Raw genomic sequence first — 22,315 nt, 5'->3', positions numbered from 1 at the left:
GCAAATTTGCAGATTCTAATATGAAGTGTTTTATTTTATAGAGAAGAATCGTCATTCTTGCCTGGCGTCACTGCTGGGAATTGCCCTGGGGTTCGTGATAAATAATCTGTTGGGTTAATGTCTGGTTTCTTGGTATTGGTTGGGTCGCCTCCTTCATAGGAAGCCATTGTTTTTGGTTTTGGGTCATTCCGACTAGTATTGAGAGAGTAATGAGCATTTTAGTGATTCCATGTGTTGCTGATTAAACATTTCACGTGCTGGTCTGTCATAAATCAGAATATTAAGATTGATCCTTGAATAGAATTTCTTGGACTTATCATTTTTGTTAAGCCCGGGAGAGCCTTCTATATTGTTACAGCATTGTATAGTCTTAATCCTATGATCTTGGCAAGCATTTACTATCATATTGTAAGTTGAACAGTAGTACTGGCAGCATTTCTTCTCATTTTCATTTCACGCTTGTTATTTACATTTAATTCCATTTCTAAGTTCTTAGCATCTCCGCCATATGGTAGCTCCATTCCCACCCTGGGTTTGAAAGCACGTGCTTGGTGTCGAGTTTTCCTTTCAGCAGTTGTAATTGTAAAGATCCTTTGACCATATGTTAGTCCATCTTGGGCACATTCTTGGTTAGAGTTGCTTTCAGCATGCACCAAGATCCTCTGACCATATGTTAGTCCATCTTGGGCACATTCTTGGTTAGAGTTACTTTTAGAATGCTTTAAGACCCTCTAACCATATGCTCACGCCTTGCCCAACCCAGGATCCTGGTGTACATTCTTGGTTAGAGTTGTTTTCCGCATCATTTTGGTTTAAGTGCTAACCCTAACGGATGTGTGTTGCATTACTCTTTGTAATTGAAAAATTGAAAAAATTGGTCTAGGATATTTCAAGGGTATCAGAGCCTCACATCCTGCCATCCTGTGAAACAAACCTTCTATGAGTGACAGAGAAAGAAGATACTTAGCAAGGGAAGATAAGAAGGCTGCAAGTCAGTTTCAGTTTCAGTGGTATCAAGTTCCTGAAGGTCAGACAACATCAGAGGTTTTGAGGGCTCATTGGGAGTCTTCTCCGGAAACAGAAATGGGGGACAGTGAAAGGCTAGTGGGTGGTACTAAGAGGTTTACAAGCAGTCAGGATGAAAGTGGAAAAGGAAGGGAAAGAACACCAAGTCCGGGAAGGAGGTTTGAGAGGAAGATGGATGCCTTATTGGATATGGTATCTCTCATGATGGGGAAAATGGGTCAGAGTTCTAATTCACAAAACAATCAAGGGCACACCGGAGAACACAGCGGCTCCAACCAGCATAGTGAACATGATGCTCCGCATACCTCAAATAGAACAAACATTTCTTCCAAGCCTTTTAAACCCACCTTCTTGGCACCAGTAAACCCTCAACCCGATCCGGGAGAGAATGCATCATTTGTGGAACAGTTGAGACTTGATCGTGTTGAGTATGAGTCTCTTCCTGATGAAATCAAGTTAGACATGTCTTACAATGATTTCGTGGACCATAAAAGGAAGAATAAAGGACATGGGAGACATCGTGAACATAGGGAAGCAACAATACAGAGGGATTTGCATCAAGCAATCAACAAGGTTATGCTTCCACATTTTGACGGGAGTGACAGTAGTTCAGCTAGAGCTTGGATACAGAAGTTAGACAACTATCTAGCTCTTAGACCCATGACAGAAGAGGAGGCAATCAAGTTTGCTACACTTCATTTAGATGGGGTAGCACACGAATGGTGGTACCATGGTCTAGTCACCTTGGGGCATCGGTCGATCACTACCTATGATGAGTTCACCAATAGGCTCACAGAGAGATTCGAGAAAAAGGATCCAGAAGTGCATTTCAGAGAATTGGCACAACTTAGACAACATGGCACCGTCGATGCTTACATAGCTGAATTTCAAAGGCTTTCAGTAATGGTCACGGGAATCACCGAGAGGCAGTTGGTGATCCTATTCAGTGAAGGGCTTATGGAACCACTCAAGGGTTGGATTAAAGCTTTCGATCCACCCTCCTTACAAGAGGCAATGAAAAAAGCAAGAAATATGGAGTGGGCTGCTCCTAAGGCAAAAATTCAATCCAAGCCATTATTTCACAAAAAGGATAAAGGAAAGGGACCTCACAATAAGGAGTTCAAACATCATAACACTCATGTCACAAGGTTGGATCCAAAGACACTTAACAAACTCCGAAGAAAGGGGTTATGTTTCCGGTGTAGAGAAAAATGGTCCCAAGATCATATTTGCCCAAAGGGAGTCAAAATTCATCAAACTGAATACTATTCAGCTGGAGAAAGCGATTCTAATTCTTCAGACCAGCAATCAGATTGTGATGACAGCGAAGTGGAAAGAGTTCCCGAAGAATCTGAAGGTGAAAAAGGAAGTTGGGGTACCTTGGCTCAACTTTCGAGCTTTCAAAAAAATGAATCCTTCAAGGTTCGAGGGATGATTAAGGGGCAGCGAATAGTTGCCTTGATTGATACTGGAGCAACACATAACTTCATTGATGAAGTGGTGGTGGCAAAGAAAGAGCTGCAAACAGAAGATTTTGAAGGCTTCAAGGTTATGGTTGCTGATGGGTTTCACATTTCTTGCACCAAGAAGATCCCAAATATGTCTATGCAATTGGGCAACTACAAAGTCAAGGATGACTTCTATGTAGTCAACATTGGAGATACGGATTTCGTCCTAGGCATTCAATGGCTGCGTTCACTTGGAGAGATCTCCCTAAATTTGCAAACCATGGAGCTCAAGTTTCAATCCGATGGGAAGAAGGTGGTGTTAAGAGGAATGTCTAACGGTGGACCTCAGATCGTGTCATTCAAGCGAATGGCAAAGTTGATTCGACATGATCAAGTTGAGTGGGCTGCGGAATGTATGATTCTCCCAGCTATTCCGGTTGAAACAAAGAGGGACTACCCTCCTGATATCCAGTCCTTACTCACCAAGAAGAGTAAAGTGTTTGCTGATTTACCTCCTAGGCCACCTCCCGAACAAGGCTCAAAACATGTCATAGAGCTCAAGGAAGGGGCTAAACCAGTTATCACAACTCCATATCGGTACCCTAAGAAGCAAAAGGATGAGATTGAGAAAAACATTAAGGAACTCTTGGAGATGGGCTTCATTCGTCCAAGTAAGAGTCCTTTCGCTTCAGCAGTTGTTCTTGTGAAGAAGAAGGATGGTACCATTCGCATGTGTGGATTATCGTGCTTTGAATCAAAGCACCATCAAAAATCGATACCCCATTCCAAGGATGGATGAGCTACATGGAGCCAAGTTCTTCTCAAAGATTGATCTGAGGTCAGGCTACTACCAAATTTGGATGAGAGGGTCTGATGTTGAGAAGACAGCATTTAGATGTCACTATGGTCACTTCGAGTTTTTAGTCATGCCATTTGGGTTGACTAATGCTCCTGCTACCTTCTAGTCTTGTATGAACAAAGTCTTTCAGAAGCAGTTGAGGAACTTTGTGTTAATCTTTTTTGATGACATTCTGATCTACAGCAGGACATGGGAAGAACACCTCAAGCACGTAGAGGAAGTGCTTAGCATCCTTGAATCAGAAAGTCTGTTTGCCAAAGAATCCAAATGTGAATTTGGAATGAAGGAGCTACTTTACCTTGGTCACATAATCAGTGCTGATGGAGTGAAGGTTGATCTCGAAAAGATCAAGGCAATAGTTGATTGGCCACCCCCAGAGAACTTGACTCATTTGAAAGGGTTCTTGGGTCTTTGTGGTTTTTACAGAAGATTTGTGAAGGGCTATTCACAGAACGTTGCTCCTCTTACTGACCTCACGAAAAAGGGAGCTTTTTGTTGGACAGAAAAGGCTCAAACTACTTTTGATAAGTTTAAGAAGATCATGAGCTCTTGTCCGGTTTTGGCAATTCCAGATTTCTCCAAGCCCTTCGAGCTACAATGTGATGCATCTGGAGAAGGTGTTGGGGCTGTTTTGATGCAAGACAAGCATCCCATTGTGTTTGAGAGCAGAAAATTAAGAGGTGTTGAAAGGACCTACTCCATCTACGACAAGGAAATGCTTGCAATCATGCATGCATTAGCTAAGTTCAGACAATATTTAGTGGGGAGCAAATTTGTGGTCAAGACCGATCACAATAGTCTCAAGCACTTCATGCATCAGAAGGACTTGAACGAGAGACAACAAAAGTGGGTGAGTAAGCTTCAAGCTTACGATTTTGACATTGAGTATGTCAAAGGGAAAAACAATATTGTGGCTGATGCTCTATCTAGGAGACCTCATCTGAGTTCATTGTGTGAGTTCACTGCTGATTGGAAGGACATGTTGCTCACTGATTATGCCAAAAATCAGTTGGCAATCAGCACCATTGAAGGTACTTTTCATGATGAAAGGTACAAGGTGGTTGACGGGCTGATACACTACAAGGGTAGAATCTTTGTGGTGGCTGATTCTAAGCTCAGAAAGAAGATTTTGATGACATTCCATGACATTCCACTTGCTGGTCATCAGGGTTTCTTCAAGACATATAGGCAGATTCGGGAAAGATTTGCTTGGAAAGGGCTGAAAGGGGAAGTTCAACGCTACATCCAGGAATGTCCTACTTGTCAAATGAACAAGAAAGAGCACACTCTACCTGCTGGTCTGCTGCAACCTCTTCCCATTCCCAACCAAAAATGGGAAAGCATATCAATGGACTTCATCACTGGGTTGCCAAAGGCCCAAGGCAAAGATTGTATCTATGTTGTAGTGGACAGATTGACAAAGTTTGCTCACTTCTTTGCCATCACGAGCTCTTTTTCAGCAGCTCAAGTTGCAAATTTGTTTTTTCATGACGTGTTTAGATTGCATGGGTTGCTGAAAAACATTGTGAGTGATAGGGACAGCAAGTTCCTAAGCACCTTTTGGCAAGAAGTCTTCAGGATGAGTGGTACGGTGCTTACTCCAAGCACTAGTTATCACCCCCAAACCGATCGACAAACAGAGATAGTGAACAAGTGGTTGGAAGGCTATCTGAGAAACTATGTTTCGGAGCAGCAAAGATCATGGGTGAAATGGCTCCACATAGGCGAGTATTGTTACAATTCTTCCTTTCACATGTCAATAAGGATGTCTCCCTTCATGGCTCTCTATGGTTATGAGGCTCCTAGCTTTGCTGATTTGGTGTTTGGTGATAGCAAAGCCCCTCAAGCTAGGGATTTGTTGCAGCAAAGTCAAGACATCTTGAAATCTTTGAAGAACAACTTGCAGATTGCTCAGAATCAGCAGAAGATGTACGCTGATCAACGACACATTGAGCGCTCTTTTGAGGTTGGAGATATGGTTTATCTTCGACTACAGCCATACAAACAGTCTACTCTCAAGAAGAGTGGAGCTGAGAAGCTCAAGCCTCGTTTCTATGGGCCATTCCAAGTCATCAGAAAGGTTGGAGCAGTAGCTTATGAGTTGGAGCTACCTTCGAGTAGTAAAGTGCACAATGTCTTCCACGTGTCTCGGCTCAAGAAGGCACTTGGACATAATGTTATTGCTTCTTCACAATTACCACCTTTGGACGAAGAAGGGCAGTTGATTTTGATTCCGGAGGAGATTATTGATTCCAGAGAGCGTTCTTTGAGAAGAAGGACAATCAAGGAATACTTGGTAAGGTGGAAGAATTTGCCCTTGGAGGATGCAACTTGGGAGAATGAGGAGATTTTGCAGCATCCAAACTTGCAATTGCTTGAGGACAAGCAATCTTGGGGAGTGCGGACTGTAATGTCCCCTTCTCAGGCGTAATGTTTCAGTTGACCGATGGCCTATTTCGAAGACCCGTAGGCTACTCAATGAGTGAAATTAGGGTTTCCAATTTTGGAGTTTGTTGTTGCTCGTAAATTAGAGTTTGGATCGCGGATTCTTTCTGGGTTTTCAAAGGGCTTCGCAGTGGTATGTCCGGCTTTGCGTTCCAAGCACTTTTTGGAATTTACTATTTTTAGTAAATTCTATTTCTGGCAGTGGTCCTGATTATTTCGACATAGTTGGTTCTCTTCTTCAATTGGATCAGTTGGCTTCGTCACTTTTGGCCTTGGGATGTTTTTGGAGAGATAAGTTCATTTCATTTAAATAATGTTATGCTTTAATGTTATATTTTAAAGTTGACCCCTTGGCCTAGCTTCATCACTTCAAGTTGTTTTAAAAGGTGGTCTTCAAGGGTGGACGCATCATGGAAGGGATTTAATATTTCCTAAGGTCTAAAATCTTGCTTATGAAAAGGGGTGCCAACTTTATGAAGAGAAGTGAATGAAAATAAAGGTTAATTAAGATTTTAAAAGTGGCGCCATCTCTTGGAGGAAAATTCAAATGTGAAATTAGGGCGCACTTTCTAGAAGCCTCTAGAGATCCCTTGTTAAGCTTATAAATGGAGGCCTCTTCCCTTCATTTGACACCTTATGTCTATTGTAATGTTACTCTGTTGGAATGGTATTGGGGTTGCTTCGAGGAATGAATGCCTCCTAGCCTTGGCATTGCTTCTTGCTTGAAAGATAGCAACTAGTGGTGATTTAGTGTAGTTGTGAGAGTTTGTAGTGGGGATTGCATTGTAGCTTGAGTTGTGCTTGAAGTTCAGTTATTTGCATTTCATTTCATTTTTGGGAGTCGCGGTTAGCAGGGCAGATTTGTAGTTTCACTCATATATTTCAAAATAAAAACATATTCACTCTGGGTATTGCATATTTCCTCTTGTTTTGGCTGGGCGCTCCTTTGTGCAAATTTGCAGATTCTAGTATGAAGTGTTTTATTTTATAGAGAAGAATCGCCATTCTTGCCTGGCGTCACTACTGGGAATTGCCCTGGGGTTCGTGATAAATAATCTGTTGGGTTAATGTCTAGTTTCGTGGTATTGGTTGGGTAGCCTCCTTCATAGGAAGCCATTGCTTTTGGTTTTGGGTCATTCGGACTAGTATTGAGAGAGTAATGAGCATTTTAGTGATTCCATGTGTTGCTGATTAAGCATTTCACGTGCTGGTCTGTCATAAATCAGAATATTAAGATTGATCCTTGAGTAGAATTTCTTGGACTTATCATTTTTGTTAAGCCCGGGAGAGCCTTCTATATTGTTACAGCATTGTATAGTCTTAATCCTATGATCTTGGCAAGCATTTACTATCATATTGTAAGCTGAACAGTAGTACTGGCAGCATTTCTTCTCATTTTCATTTCATGCTTGTTATTTACATTTAATTCCATTTCTAAGTTCTTAGCATCTCCGCCATATGGTAGCTCCATTCCCACCCTGGGTTTGAAAGCACATGCTTGGTGTCGAGTTTTCCTTTCAGCAGTTGTAATTGTAAAGATCCTCTGACCATATGTTAGTCCATCTTGGGCACATTCTTGGTTAGAGTTGCTTTCAGCATGCACCAAGATCCTCTGACCATATGTTAGTCCATCTTGGGCACATTCTTGGTTAGAGTTACTTTTAGAATGCTTTAAGACCCTCTGACCATATGCTCACGACTTGCCCAACCCGGGATCCTGGTGTACATTCTTGGTTAGAGTTGTTTTCTGCATTGTTTTGGTTTAAGTGCTAACCCTAACGGATGTGTGTTGCATTACTCTTTGTAATTGAAAAATTGAAAAAATTGGTCTGGGATATTTCACATGTTAAGAAAGAATTAACTCTTCATAACTTTAGGAGCCGCAACTTGCCATACAATGCAAAACCATATAGGAAAGTGGTCAAAAAAGACGACTTCCAACAACGGCTCAAGAGGCAAGGCATAATAGTTGGCAAAGGTGAAGAATGATTGCATCAAAATCATGGCACAATCAAGCAGCTTTAAAACTTTGCCGAACCAAGACCACAAGTTGGTCCACATGTACCACGATGATTGACCAAGATGACAATTGGAAATGGGGCTAAAAAGGCCCGAATTATTGCGCATATAAAATCAAGCTTCTCTTTCACCAATTGTTCAATGCATGGACAAGGTTCTGCTTTTATCATGGGCCAGTGCAACCATATTGAAATCCCTGCACAAGACCCAAGTGGCAGCCGACATTGAATCAACTATCCATCACCAAAGGGTAGATCTTTCAACAATATCATTGGAAGCACAAAAACTAGTCACTCCAAAGGAATGATTATTCATATAGAAAAGAGCCCAAACCATTCAATTAGTGGGGTCACAACCATGATCAACCAAAATCTAGTGCCACGTAGGCGAGAGAAAAGTGACAACTCTACCACAGCTAGCATTGTGGTTGGAACAAAGAGAAAAACCGGAAGGCTAGATGATATGACATGCAAAAGAAAGCAAAAGACCAAACCCTTTGAGCTCTTGAAGGCAAAGGATGTCTAATTCAAGAAATTGAACACGGACATTTCAAACAAAGTAATTCTGAGGGAGATCTATGAGACCCCACACATTCCACAAGACACAATTCATTTAACAATCAAGAGGCATTTCCTTGTTATCCAACCCCATCAAGCTATGTTACCAGTCCGGGTTCGAGCTCGAGTTCAAGTACACGAACCCGGTTTGTGGGTTCGGGTAAAAAAAATTTGCCCTTTGGGTTCGTGGATCAAGTTCATCCGTACATATATTCAGAATTATAAATCTAAATACATTATGTATGTATGTATGCATATTATATGTAATTATTTAAAGAAATATTAAGAATTATAAAACTAAATACATTTAATAGTATACTACTTCATCATTGATAAATACATGATGAAAACCCAACGATAGAAGGGGAGTTTTTAGGGTTTTTGGATGCAAAAAATGGTCAAAAATGTCTATTTTTGTTATGTTTTGGTGCCCAGCGCCTTTGGATACGGCCAGGTACATACTTGGGTTCGTACTTGGCAAACCCAAATGTCTGGGTAAATGCCCAAGGTGAACCCCACACAAACCCGAACCTGAGCGAACCCGGTTCGAGTGTGTGGACCAAAACAAGCAAATCCAGTAACATAGCCGTCAAGGGTAGAATAATCGTTTTGATCCCTAGTGTCAAGAGCAACATAGCTACCAATTTGAACATTAAGCTAGCCTAGTTGCCTGTGTTGCAGCACAAACTCAGCCTCCTCCAAACACCCTAACGGGTTACAAGGTCTCCTTTGGCCCACCACTAGTGGAGAAGTATGTCAAACTGGAGCAGCTTGGGGTTGTGAAGAAACCAAACCAAATTGGGAAGTAGAGATTGTCACCATGGCTGATGCAGATGTGTCAACTAGCTTTGAAACCCATAGAACTAAATCTCCTTGCCCAAAAGATTTGGGGGCGAGTTTGAAAGTGCTAGCATTCTTGGCTTTGCGGTTAACCATAGTAGACTAGCCAGCCTCTTCTTTTGAAGAAGGCAGTGAACCCACAAGGTGTTAAGGAGTGAGTTTGGAGAGCTATAAGACCAATAGATAGTCCCATATCTTATGATCGGAGGCTTGGCACCAATAAAAAGTGTTCAGAAGGTTGATATATTGAATTCTTTAGGAGTAACAAGTCCTATCGATTTGAACATCCACATTTTCTTTGAGGTCCTTTAAAAGGTTAACCTCAACACAAAATTGATGGTTAGGATGAGCAAATATAACTTCTCAAGTTTTACACAACCAACAAAACCCACTGAAGAAACTGTTTGGATAAGAAAATTCTAGAAATGCAAAGGTAAACCTAAGAATTCAACCCACATCAAGACACAAAGAGACTTTTCATCAACAACTAAAAAATCAAGGGTCCAAGGTTTAAACATGAGCAAAGAGGAACGAACAAGCCACCGGCATCAAATGAGAATAGGCTAGGCATGATTGGCTTCAACAAAACAAAAATGAAAAAAAACCTTTGAAATGTTTTGTATGGCAGCAAATGGAATCCCATGTAGAGTCCAGGGTTTGGTAACCTAGTCAAGAGCAAACTTTCAGGGGGGAGCCTTCCAAAAAAATATCCCACAAGAGTGAAGTTCTCAAGCCATTTGTAGGCTTCATAAAACTTTGGAAATGGAAGAACAATATTAGGAGGTGGTTTAGGAGACTTATCTCATGAAACGCCTTTAGGACGAATTCTCAAGTCATTTGGGCCTAGGAGCCATGAGGTATTGCCACTAAGCTTTCAACTCTAGCAGCAACAGTTGCGGGGCAATGAAAAGCATAGGCCATTTAAAGAGGCGATAAAAGGCCCCGCCTAGCAGATGCAATAAGACCAAAGTAAATGCAAACAAGTGCTAAAAGGATGCTCCAAAAACTTCGGGTATGACATACACACAACAAAGCCAATAAATCCTAGCAAAGTCGAAGTAAAAAATAGATTTGCAATATTGTCAACTTAAAAACACAATAAATATTGGTAAAATAAGGAGTACTGCTCACAATGTCCACAAAAAAATTGTCTTACATGCCTACACAATGCATGCACCATTTTAGAAATTCATTTTGCCATCATTTCTTGAAGCTAAAAGGCTCACAATGTGAGAAGTAATGTCATGTCCCAAATGAGCAGTCCTTTTGAAGCATGAAATAAAGTGTTTTTAAACACTATTTAGTGATTAATAGTATTATTATTCTCAAGCACATTTGGAAATTAGGAGGATTCGACAGTGGCAATGTTATGTATTTAGGTTGTTTGGGTGGGGTGGGTGTGGTTAGGCAGACGTGGGGTGTTGCTATGAATTCTTTCATCCCATGGTATGGATGTGGAGAATGCTCCCCGCCCCCCACTCGCTGGTTCAAGTCATTTCTCCTCTCTGATGAATGGGTTGATGGTATGGGGAGGAGTTCATCCTCTGTGAGCTCAATATGAAAGAAAGTAAGGCAGGGGCCCTAATTATTAATTATATTCAATAATTCTGTCTCTTTTGGGGCGACCCATGTAGTACAGCGGTTAAAACACTTGCTTGGTGAAACCGCCACCAAGATTCAAATCCTTGCTGGCCTAGTGTGCTCGCGGATTTGAATAGCAATAGTGTTCGGCACCTTAAAAAGGGCTCATTACCAATCCAAAAAAAAATACTGATAATAATTCTGCCTCTTGAGGCCACATTTTCCTGAATTTTTAATTCTCATGTTAGCTGAATTGTTTGCCTATCGCGTATATATTGAGTAGAGTTCATTTTCAGCATAAATGGAATTTTACAAAACACATTCAAGCCACAAGTCTCCTGGGATGAAAACCTCAAAGACTCTTTGGTGGTAGGACGAAACTCCTACCTTCTATTGCAGTTATCCAATGCTGACCGAGGACATTGACATTATCCTTTATTGCAAGTTTGAGGAAGCTTTGAAGGAAGTGTGCGCATCCAAAGGGGCGAAATCGCGATTCACAAGTAGTAGGGCTCATCAATCATCAAGGGTTGGAGTCATTAAAGAATATCTGAGATTGTGGGATTTGAGGTCATGCATAGCAATCCATTCCAAAACTGATCGCATCAAAGGCAAGGCAAGGAGCGACGCCACTTTAAGGCGCCCTAGCGTCAATTTATTCACTAGTCATTCACTGTTGTCCACGGGCTGTATATATATCAGGTCTATGTAATACATCAGCTTCCCGAGATAACTCATTTGTATGATCCGATTAATGTGCCTAAACAGATTACTAGAATAGTTGTTTTAATGAGCACTATGTTGAAGATGTTCTGAAATTGAAAATGTTTGTTGTCTGGTCTCTAAATAATCTGTTGTTATCATCATTGAGAACCTTTTATTTCAGAGTTTACAGTTTGTAATCAGTTTGGACAGTAACAGTATCAAATAGAACTAAAGATCATAATCTTCAGAACTCGAGATCTTTACAGTGGTATCAGAGCTTGGCATCTTGCCAACTTATGTTTGATTCATGAGCGACAGAGATAAGAGATATCAGCAGAGAGAGAAGGAGGCTACCATGGGTAACAAAGAGATGACAATGCTCAGGAATTCATCAAGGAGACCAAAGAATTATAGACTAGCATGAGAGATTCATGGTGGAAATGGTCCAACTTCTAAGGGGTTTGAACCAGAAATTGAGTGCTAGTAGACCTATCCGAAATGGAGCAGAAAGGAGCAGCTCTAGTGGTGAGAAGGCCTCAGCCAATACAAAAAATTTCAGGGCCAAATTTTTGGAAAAAGGAGCAGCAAGCAGAGAGGAGGAACCACCTAAACAGGAGGATGAAATGACAAGGGTACATGATGAATACTAAACCTTAAGGGCTGCCATACGCAAGGATATGACTTTCACAGAGTTTTATGAGATGAAGACAAGGAGTGGGCATAGGAGGAGAAAGCATGAAGAGAGGAAGGATATTCAACACTGTTTAGGAAAGATCACCATTCCAACTTTTAATGGACTCGTTAGCTCCTCAGTAAGGGCTTGGTTGTAGAAATTGGACACATATTTCTCATTGAATCCCAAGTTTGAAGAAGAGGCTATCAAATTTGCCACCTTGCATCTTGAAGGAGTGGCTCATGAATGGTGGTATCGTGGTATGGTAATCCAAGGGCATGACTCAATCACCACTTTGGAGGACTTCAGCCAAAGATTGACAAAAGGATTCAATAGAAGGGATCCAGAAATTCTCTCTAAGGAGATAGCACAACTGAAGAAAGAGGGTAAGATAGAAGACTATGTAGCAGAATTTCAAAGGCCTGCAGTGATGATTCCAGACGTGACAGGAAGAAGACTCATAGTCCTTTTTATTGAAGGCCTCCCCTCCAAGGTTTAGTAAGGACATTTGATCCAAGTTCATTACAAGAAGCCATCGGGAGAGCCCTAAATTTGGAGGATTCAGTGACTAAGGACAGATTCTATAGCAAGAACGTACCTCCTATTGTGCCAAAAAGAAATTTTCAGAAGAACACGCCACCTCTCAAGGTATCATCTCCTAAGCCAAATCAAACAGAGGTGTCTAAGAATGAACTTCAAAGGAAAAAGCTATATTTCAAATGCAGAGATCCATGGCAACTAGGACATAGATGCTTGCAAAAAGGAAAAATACATTACATAGAGGTAGCATCTGATGAGTATACAGCGAATGATGAGCTTAAGTCCAATAAACATGTAGAAAAGATTGAGCATGAACACCAAGGAGGAGAGCATCCAGGAGGTACACTTGCAACACTATTAATTCTTGTCACAAGAAGCAGATTGATGAGTTGAACAATCTTCTCAAAAAGAACAATATTAACTTGCCTTCTTCTCAGCAATCCTCTACTCCTTCCAAATCAGGTAAAGGGAAAGCAGCTGCACTCATTACTATTGAAAATTCTTCACAACAATGGATTCTTGACTCAAGTGCATCACCTCATATGGGTTCTATCAACGAACAATTTCCTTTGTTGGAACCTTGTCCTCTACCCCACAATCTCATTGGAGATGATTCTTCGGTGAATGTAATTGGGAAGGGATAATTTGATGCTGGCACTAGTACATTTGATGATGTCCTCTATGGCCTTGATTTGTCAGCCAACCTTTTCTCCATCTACCAAATCACCCAAAATTGTAGAAAAGTGGAATTCACTTCAGATCCAATGAGTATCAGGAATCTTGAAGATAATGCACTCCTTGCAATTGGTAAGGCTGATCATAATTCTTGTCTGTATGCTTTCTCTCATTTTGTACTTGATTCACAATCTATTGCTTTGCTCACCTATTTAGATTCAATGAGCAAACTATAGCATGAGCAGTTTGGCCATCTCAACTATTGCTATCTTCAACATCCAACAAGCAAGAAATGGTCACAAGTCTTCCTCAGATCAGTGTTTCTGATGGTGCTTGAGGTTGGGCCTTAGGAAAGCATCCTGAGGACAAATTTGAAGAAGGGAAAGCTTGAAGAGCTTCTGAAGTTCTTGAGTTTGTTCACGGTGACTTGGTGGCTCCTTTTCTATCATTGTCTTTTAGCAAGGCTTGCTAGTTGCTCACCTTCATTGATGAGTATTCCAAATATGCATGGGTCTACTTTCTTCGACACAAAGGATAAATCTGATAGATTTAAAGAGTTTAAAGCTCATGTTGATAAGCAATTTGGAAAGTATGTCAAAATATAATGGCAAAGAATATGTGAACCATCACTTTGAAAAATTGTGTACTCTTGAAGGGATTGATCTTCAACATACCGCCGCCTACACACCACAACAAAATGGTGCTGCTGAAAGGAAAAATAGAATCCTGAAAGAAATGGCTAGCTGTATGAACCATGCACGCTTCCTTGCACCTGCCTATTGGGCTAAAGCTATCAATCGTGCTGCTTACATCCAAAATAGAGTTCCACATAAGGCACTAAAAGGCATCACTCACTTCGAAGCTTGGCATGGCAGAAAACCTGTTGTGTGGCACCTCAGATTTTTTGGCTCCCCAACATGGGCACACATTCCTTTAAAAAAGCGCAAGGCCTTAGAACCTCAGAGTCAGCCTTGTATCTTTGTTGATTACCTTGATGGTGTCAAAGGATATCCACTAATGGATCTACAATACATGAGCTATTCACTGAACGTAATGTGCATTTTGAGGAAAGTTATCCTCACTCATCCTCTCATCTTCCTTCCTCCGATATGGATTTAGATGACAGTGACCAAGAAGATTTTCCTCAAGCTTCCTCTACTCACAGAGTTGATCATGAAGTTTCATATGCTTCTTTGCAAAGTTCAGATTCTCCTCCATCCCCTCCTCGTCCTCGTTGGGCTCATCAAACATTTGAGTCCGCAAGAACTCTTGTTGGGGATCCTTCTGATACTCAGAGAACTCAGTTACAACACTAGGATATTCCACATTCCTACATTGCCACAACTTTAGATCCACAATTATTTCATGAAGCATCTAGTCTTGCTAAGTGGAATTCAGCAATGGAGGAAGAGTACAATTCTTTGATTTGGAACAAAACATGGGATCTTGTTCCATTTCCTAAAGGAAGGAAACTAGTTTGATGTAAGTGGATCTATTAAACCAAATTTGCAACAGATCGATAAGTTGACAAGTATAAAACACAACTTGTGTCCAAAGGTTTCTCCCAAGTTCCCAATATTGACTACACTAAGACCTTTGCCCCCGTCACCAAGATGAACTCTATTCACTTGATACTTTCAAATGGATGTGAAGAGTACATTTCTTCATGAGATCTACATGAGGAGATTTACATGGAGCAAACACAAGGATCCACTCAAAATTCTTCAATGGTTTGTCAATTGAGAAAGTCTCTCTATGATCTCAAACAAGCCCCAAGAGCTTGGTATGCCAAGATGAACCCCTCTTTGTTGGGTTCTCTAGATGCCACTCAAATCTAGATGTCTACATCTTACAACAAGAGGATGCTCTTCTATTCTTGGCTCTATATGTTGATGACTTGATTGTCACTAGGAGCACTTCATCCATCATGGCATGTGTCAAAACTGCTTTGCATGATCGGTTTGCCATGACCAACTTGGGTCTTGTTGTGACGTTTTAACACATCGCCCCATTGCAAATGGAGACCCCCTACTTTTTAGGCCCTTCCGGTCTTTTGGCTTTGTTTTTTGGGTCTTTTCGCAACAATCTTGTCAGTCTCTCTGCTTTGCAAGTGTTTGAGGATCATATTGTTCAAGTCTACTTTTCGTTTGGGCGAGTTTGGTGAAGTCTAGGGCCTATTTTGTCCTTTTTTTAGGGTTTCTACCTTTTGTCCTAGATTTTAGGGGTTTTTGTTAGGGTTTTGGAAAAGCTGAACATATGACTGGAATCAAGACCCTTCAAGGAATCTCCCAGTAAACTTTGAGCCAAAATGGAGCAACTTTCTACTTTTAGAAAGTTCCTAATTTTTAGGGATTTTACTGAGTCCCGGAATGTTGTCATTTTGCCAAAAATCAAACTTACTATTTTTAGTAAGTTTCTATTTATAGTAAGTCATTCCTGTGTCCTGTCTAGGGGTCTAACGCTGACACTTTAAAGGTTTCTATTTTTGGAAAGTTTTTTCTGACGGGACCATTTGGGCAAGGTGACAAAGATCAAGCATTTGCAACTATTTCTAATTCCAGAAAGTCAAAAAGCAGACAAAGAAAGCCAAAAGATGGTTGAGTGCTAGAAGCCCACTCCTAAAATGGAAAGCTCGGGAATTTTCTTTGTCTGGAAAAATCATCCCAAATTCTTATATGGTAGCCTGATCCAGAAGGGGCTCAAAATCCATCAAAATGAAGAAGACATGGAGGATTCACAAATTCATTGAATCCTCCACCAATGCAAAATTCCGCCCCAGGCCAAGGACAGGTGTCAAAATGAAGAAGGCATGGAGGATTCACAAATTCATTGAATCCTCCACCAATGCAAAATTCCGCCCCAGGCCAAGGACAGACGCCAAAATGAAGAAGGCATGGAGGATTCACAAATTCATTGAATCCTCCACCAATGCAAAATTCCGCCCAAGATGAAGGATAGGCGCCAAAATCAAGGGGGCATGGAGGATTCACAAATTCACTGAATCCTCCACCAATGCAAAATTCGGCCCAAGATGAAGGACATGCGCCAAAATCAAGGGGGCATGGAGGATTCACAAATTCACTGAATCCTCCACCAGTGGAAAATTCCGCCCTACTCTCCAGCTAGGCGCCAAAATCAAGGAGGCATGGAGGATTCACAGATTCACTGAATCCTCCACCAATGCAAAATTCTGCCCTACTCTCCAGCTGGGCGCCAAAATCAAGAAGTCATGGAGAATTCACAAAATTGATGAAATTCCCTCTCCAGTGAAAAATCCACGCCTAGGATTGAAAATTCAAAAAATCTGCTAAGGTATGGAAAATCCAAGGGTCAAGGAGGAATGGAAAAGCAAAAATCCCCTCATGAAATTTTTTGAAATTTCCATTTTAGACACCAAATCTTATCAGAATCCGGAAATTTTTCCAGATTTGGACTCGTGGGAGAATTCTCTCTCTCCTAGACTCGGGTCCTAAATTTTAGGAAATTTCCTAAAAAATAGGAGATGTGAAAATTGGTCGAAAAGCTCCCTACAAATATGATGAATTCAAAGAGCACAAAAATTCCTTCCTCAGGGAAGAATTGCACCCAAGAAGAAGAAATTCCAAGAAAGTGAAAAAATTGACTAAGTGATGGAAATTCCTTTCTTCACAACAAAATTCTTGGAAAAGGTGAGAATTTGGCTAAGTGTTGGAAATTCCTTCCTTCATGACAGAATTCTTGGAAAAGGTGAAAATTTGGCTAAGGTATGAAGAACTTCCTTCCTCAGGGGTAAGGAACAAATTTCTTTCCAAAGGAGAATTCCTTCACAACATGAAATCACACCCAAGGATGAATTGAAGATAAAATTTCTAAGGCAAGGAAGGAATCAGGGATAAACTGAACAAGAAATTTCCCCCCAAGGAAAAAATTTGAAAAATCCATTCTCGGGCATCAAATCACACCCAAATTTCAAAAAATTTACAGATTTGGATTCGTAGGAGAATTCTCTTCCTCCTGGACTTGAAACCCTAATTTGTGCAAAATTCCTAAAAAATAGGAGATGGTGAAAATTGATGGAAACCCTTCTCCAAGCAAGGAAAGTTGAAGAGACTACAAAAATTCTTCTTGAATCAAATTTTCTCTCTCCAACAATTCTTGATGTGCAGGAGCAGATATACGACGGCGGGGTCCACTTGCATGGCGAGGATCTATTGAACATGTGGCAGTAGAGTGGCGCATTCATTACCAAAATATTTGACCAAATGGCAACCCAATCATTGCATGTTGAATTTATGACAGATTCCTTCTACATGCAGCCGTCACGTTGAGGAGATGACGGTGCATTTATGGCATCATGGGCGATTTTTGCATGAGGGTACATTCATTGCATAGTGGGCACTTTTTAAATGTAATGGTTAATTAATGCTTTATGGGTGCCATTTTCGGCAGGATTGTAATTAATTGTATATGGGCTTTATGGGGTATTTATTGCTGATTCCCACCTTGTTGCATCTTGAGTTGAGAATCTTTTGGGAAAACCCTAATTAGGGTTTTGCATGTAGCCAGGGCTTGAAGCCTATATAAAGGGGTGACCCCCCTCATTTGTAAAAGGAGGGAGCTTTGTATGAAATTGTTGCGATAAGTTTTGAGATAATAACAGTGAAACATTGTTCTCTGATGGTGTCCACTTAAATTATTTTTTCAAAGCTTGTATGGTTTCACTTTCCTCACTTAGAGTAGAAGTAGTATAGTGCTCTGTTATCAATGGAGAATGTAATGGTGTTTGATGAATTTCCATGGTTCATACTTTTTGCATCTTGCTGATTGTAAGTTGCAGTGTAAAGTTAGCCTGAACCCCCTAAATTTGTGCCAAGTTCGATTGTGGATGGTCGTTTGGATTGCACCATTTTTGGGTATTCAAATGTACTTTCTCGATTTGAAAATCCTATAGCATCCCCAGAAGATTGTACTGGTTCTTGCAGAGTTGTGGTTGATCTTGGCGAAGCAGAGCTTGGTTTATTTGGAATTTGTCCACCAAAGCACTATTCATTGTTATCACTGCCTTTAGGAGTAGATTTAGATCCTTCTAAACTCTTTCCCTTTTACTTTCAGTTCATTTTAGTTCGTTCGAAGCAGAAGCATCACAGATTCGCTATATCCGATGATGGAGTTCCAGCCACAACAAAGAAGTGAAAGAATGATGCAAACGTAAGGCCCCTTTGATTACCAGCAATCACATCAGCCAACTGAGTCACATCTGTAGCATAAAGGAACCTTGGAGTCGATTGTTTGAACTTCTTGCAATCTTAGCATGCAATCGCACTTTGAACAAGAGAGAGTGAAGTGACCATTAGGCAACTTTATTATGTGTTCAACATAGTCATAAAAAACACGTCAACAGGTCTATTCCACTATTTCCTTGGGATCGAGATCGCTCAAACTTCTTTTGGGATCCCTCTTGCACAATCCAAGTATGTTCTTGATCTCTTGGCTTGTTTTCATATAATTGATTGTAAGCTTGCACCTAATCCCTTTCTATCAAGAATCAAGCTCTAAGCGAAGTGTTCCACACCATTGTTTGATGCCACTTTGTATCGTCAACTTGTTGGTAGCCTCATCTACTTGACTCATACTTGCCTTGACATCTCTTTTGCAGTTGGAATTGTTTCACGCTTCATGAGCTTCATTAGAAAGCTGTCAAATGTATACTACACTATATCCAAGGCACTCACAATTATGGAATTCACTATGCAGTAGACACAAGTTCAAACTTGATTGGATACACACATTCTAATTAGGTTGGTGATCTTGATGATTACAAGTCTACATCTAGCTACAGTTTTCACTTTGGTTCCAATCTCATTTGTTGGCAAAGCAAGAAGCAACAAGCCATTGCTCTCTCTTTGACTGAGGCTGAGTATCGAGGAGCTGTGAATGCCGCCACTAAGGCTATTTGGATTCAAAATATCCTCATTGAACTTGGCATCACTTTTCAGAAGCCATCAATCATCTATTGTGACAACCAAAGTGCCACCCAAATCTCAAAGAACATAGTCCATCATCAGTGGACAAAACACATTAAGATCCATATGCATTTTCTTCAAGAACTAATTCAAGAGCAGGTCATTGATTTGCACTACTATTCTAAAATAGATCAGGTTGCAGATATATTCACCAAACCCCTTTTTAAGAGTATATATGTTCATCTACGATCACTCTTAGGGCTACAAGAAATATCTATCAACAGGGGGGGTGATGGTGGTGGTGGGGGTTACTTAGACCTTCTTCATTCTTCCTCTCTTGGGAGGGAGTTTTTTTCCCACTGGATTTTCTCCTTCGTTTATTGTTGAGGGGATCTTCTGTACATGGGTACCTCATTAAGCATTACAACTAGGACCCATCTTCATTTACATCTCCCCTGAGTTGCACTTAAGGGGGGTGTTAGTATGAATAGGGTACTTTATCTAACTAGTTCAACTAGTTATCCACTTAAGTCCTTTTCACATCTTATTACTTAAGATTACTTAGGGTCATATGAGATATTATCACTTTGTCTCATATCATAAAATTAAGACACTTGTCACAATCTTACAGTGCTTATTCACTTTATGTCTCATATCATAAGATTAAAACACTTATCATAATCTTATGATATCGTATCTCTTCCCTTGACCTATATAACGAAGGGGTTCCCTTTGTAATCTTAATTCTCAAGCTCATTGTAAGCTTTGCATTCTATTAAGTAGAGTACAGTTTATTCTTGCTCATTCCTGATTTCTCTATTTGTTTTCTTTCATTCATTCACATCTTGGGTAGGCTATTCAACCAAATCTTACAGATACACCTGGAAAGATCCTAAAGACCAATTTGATCTAAAGGTCATCATCAAATATGGATGTTTTAACAAAAGCCAAACCTCCCTCTTTGGCAAGGGAATCACATCAATGCATAGTGACAAGACAATGAATCTCTGCTAGACAGGTAGAGTAAGAGATGATGATTGTTTCAACCTTGACTCAGCTTAATAACCAAGTCTCACAAGTTTCGAAGGAATTGTGAGTCATGACCAGCAAAGATTCTCAAGTTTCATGTCAGAGAAGCACTTTAACACACACTAAAAACCCGAAAAATATTCTTCCCTCGTTTAAAGCCATCATTTGCTCAAGCCTCAACCTCTCTAAGTGATCAATGCTTTGCTTGAGTAGAGAATGTCTGTATGTGATACTGTGACAATGTGGCAAATGACTCGTTTAAATATAGCAGTCATTACTCTAGCATTCTGAGAGAATTTGATCCAGAGGTTTTGAAGGTAGGGTTTCTCCCTTCCATTCTTCTTTCTAAGATCTTATGATTTTTCGCCTCTAATTTTTTGTATTTCATTAATTTCATACTTATTCTTCCTCGAAAAGATATTTGCATCTTGTTTGCCTATGGAATTGGAAATCTCTTAAACATATGTGCAGAAAGACAAAGTTGTTAATTTTTTCTTGTGGAATCCTTGATAAAATTTGACTGAAAATATCTATACGTTGGTTTCGACTTTAAGCGAAAAGGAAATTTCCCACAATATCTGTTCAAAATGTCGCAATGAGTTTAAATGCGAAATGTTTGTTAAAATGTTTCTCAATTTACAGTCAAGATTGTAACTCAATACTCAAATTTTATAATTTATCTTTGTGAAATAAGCCAAAATTTAAGTTTGTTGAATTCTCCTAAGGTTTTCCTATCGCGAGCCCAAAATAGATATGCCGAGACAAAACCAAAAATAAGCCTGCAAAGTTCCAGCCAAAGATGAATTGCAAGTCCATGTCTCAAAACTATCCTCCTGAATTCTATTTCGTAAAAGCAATTTAGAAAAGAAAACGGAAAGAAGAATGGCAACCCAAAACATACCTGCAAGCCATATCTCTCCACATTGTACCTAGCAACTGATACAGCAACATGACTCAGATCAACTGCAACAACTCTCCCTTGTGCCTCCAATAACAGACTGAGCCCAATGGCAAGTGCCCCACTCCCAGTCCCCAAATCAGCCCACACCCCCTTAGCCAATGTCCCATCTCTCAACATCACATTCTGAGCAATATCTATTAGTTGCTCTGTCTCGGGCCTTGGAATCAACACACCCTCTTGCACAGCCAACACCAAGTCTCTCCAATGTGCACATCCCACAATGTACTGGAATGGCCGCCTCTTCTCAACTCTTTCCCTCCACAATACATACAAGTCTTCAATGCTTGTTCTCAGAGCCAAATCAGCAGGTAATTCATGCATTGCTGAATGCGTAGAGTACCCATCTACTGTATCTTCCAAAAGCCATTCAATCTCCCTCAATAAGTCTTTCGACTCAGGGCCCCCATCTGTTTCTAGAAATCTTGACCCAACTGAGTTTGCCAATTCTTGAGCCCATTTTCTCCACTCTATGAGGTCATGTAAGTTTGTAGAGAAGATGGGTTTTCTTTCGAACAAGGGAACTTGCAGTTTAATCGACTTTTCCTGATTCCAGCCCAGAGTTAGGCCGGCTTGGGCTTTTGATAAAGGAAGAAATGTTTTAGCTGATGGACTCGAAAATCTCCTATACGAGCGATGAATGTGCCTGCTCTCGTGGATTCTCGGACGTAAATATAAATTCAGGCACAACCCAATTTCGGGTATGGTCATGTGCTTGAAGAATGATGCCATGCAAACCATCCTCTTTCTTCCTCTCTTATGAAGTTGTATTTAAGGACGTTTAAACATATATTTACCTAGTTAAGGTGATTACGGAGTTTATAGAATTGCAATATGAAGGTTAATTTTTCAATTGGAAATATCATATATCAAAAAGAAATGTTTAATTTAATTATATTGTTTTATTTAAAAGTGACAATATTTATTATATTAGTGTATTTATATTTAGAAAAATATATGTAGAAGATATGGAGAGATATTATTATTGAAGTGATTCAAATGATTTTTTAACTTTTGG

General features: G+C 40.3%; 1 protein-coding gene across 2 annotated transcripts in view; it reads right to left on the bottom strand.

The window, feature by feature from the left end:
- The window catches only part of LOC131049512 (uncharacterized), a 46,367-nt gene extending 24,306 nt beyond the window's left edge, over nt 1-22,061 (bottom strand). For both annotated transcript variants that reach the window (XR_009106747.2, XM_057983581.2), the window contains exon 1: nt 21,241-22,061. Coding sequence is in view for 1 of the 2 variants with exons in the window: in XM_057983581.2 (XP_057839564.2) it covers nt 21,241-22,038 (798 nt within the window). In the remaining variant the exon portion in view is untranslated. The remainder of the gene's footprint in view (nt 1-21,240) is intronic.
- Between the last annotated feature and the right edge of the window lie 254 nt (nt 22,062-22,315).

Source organism: Cryptomeria japonica, chromosome 11 (genome assembly GCF_030272615.1).
Source record: "Cryptomeria japonica chromosome 11, Sugi_1.0, whole genome shotgun sequence".
Classification (NCBI taxonomy): domain Eukaryota; kingdom Viridiplantae; phylum Streptophyta; class Pinopsida; order Cupressales; family Cupressaceae; genus Cryptomeria; species Cryptomeria japonica.
Note: the sequence above shows the minus strand (reverse complement) of the source record. Positions and strands in the feature narration are given on the sequence as shown.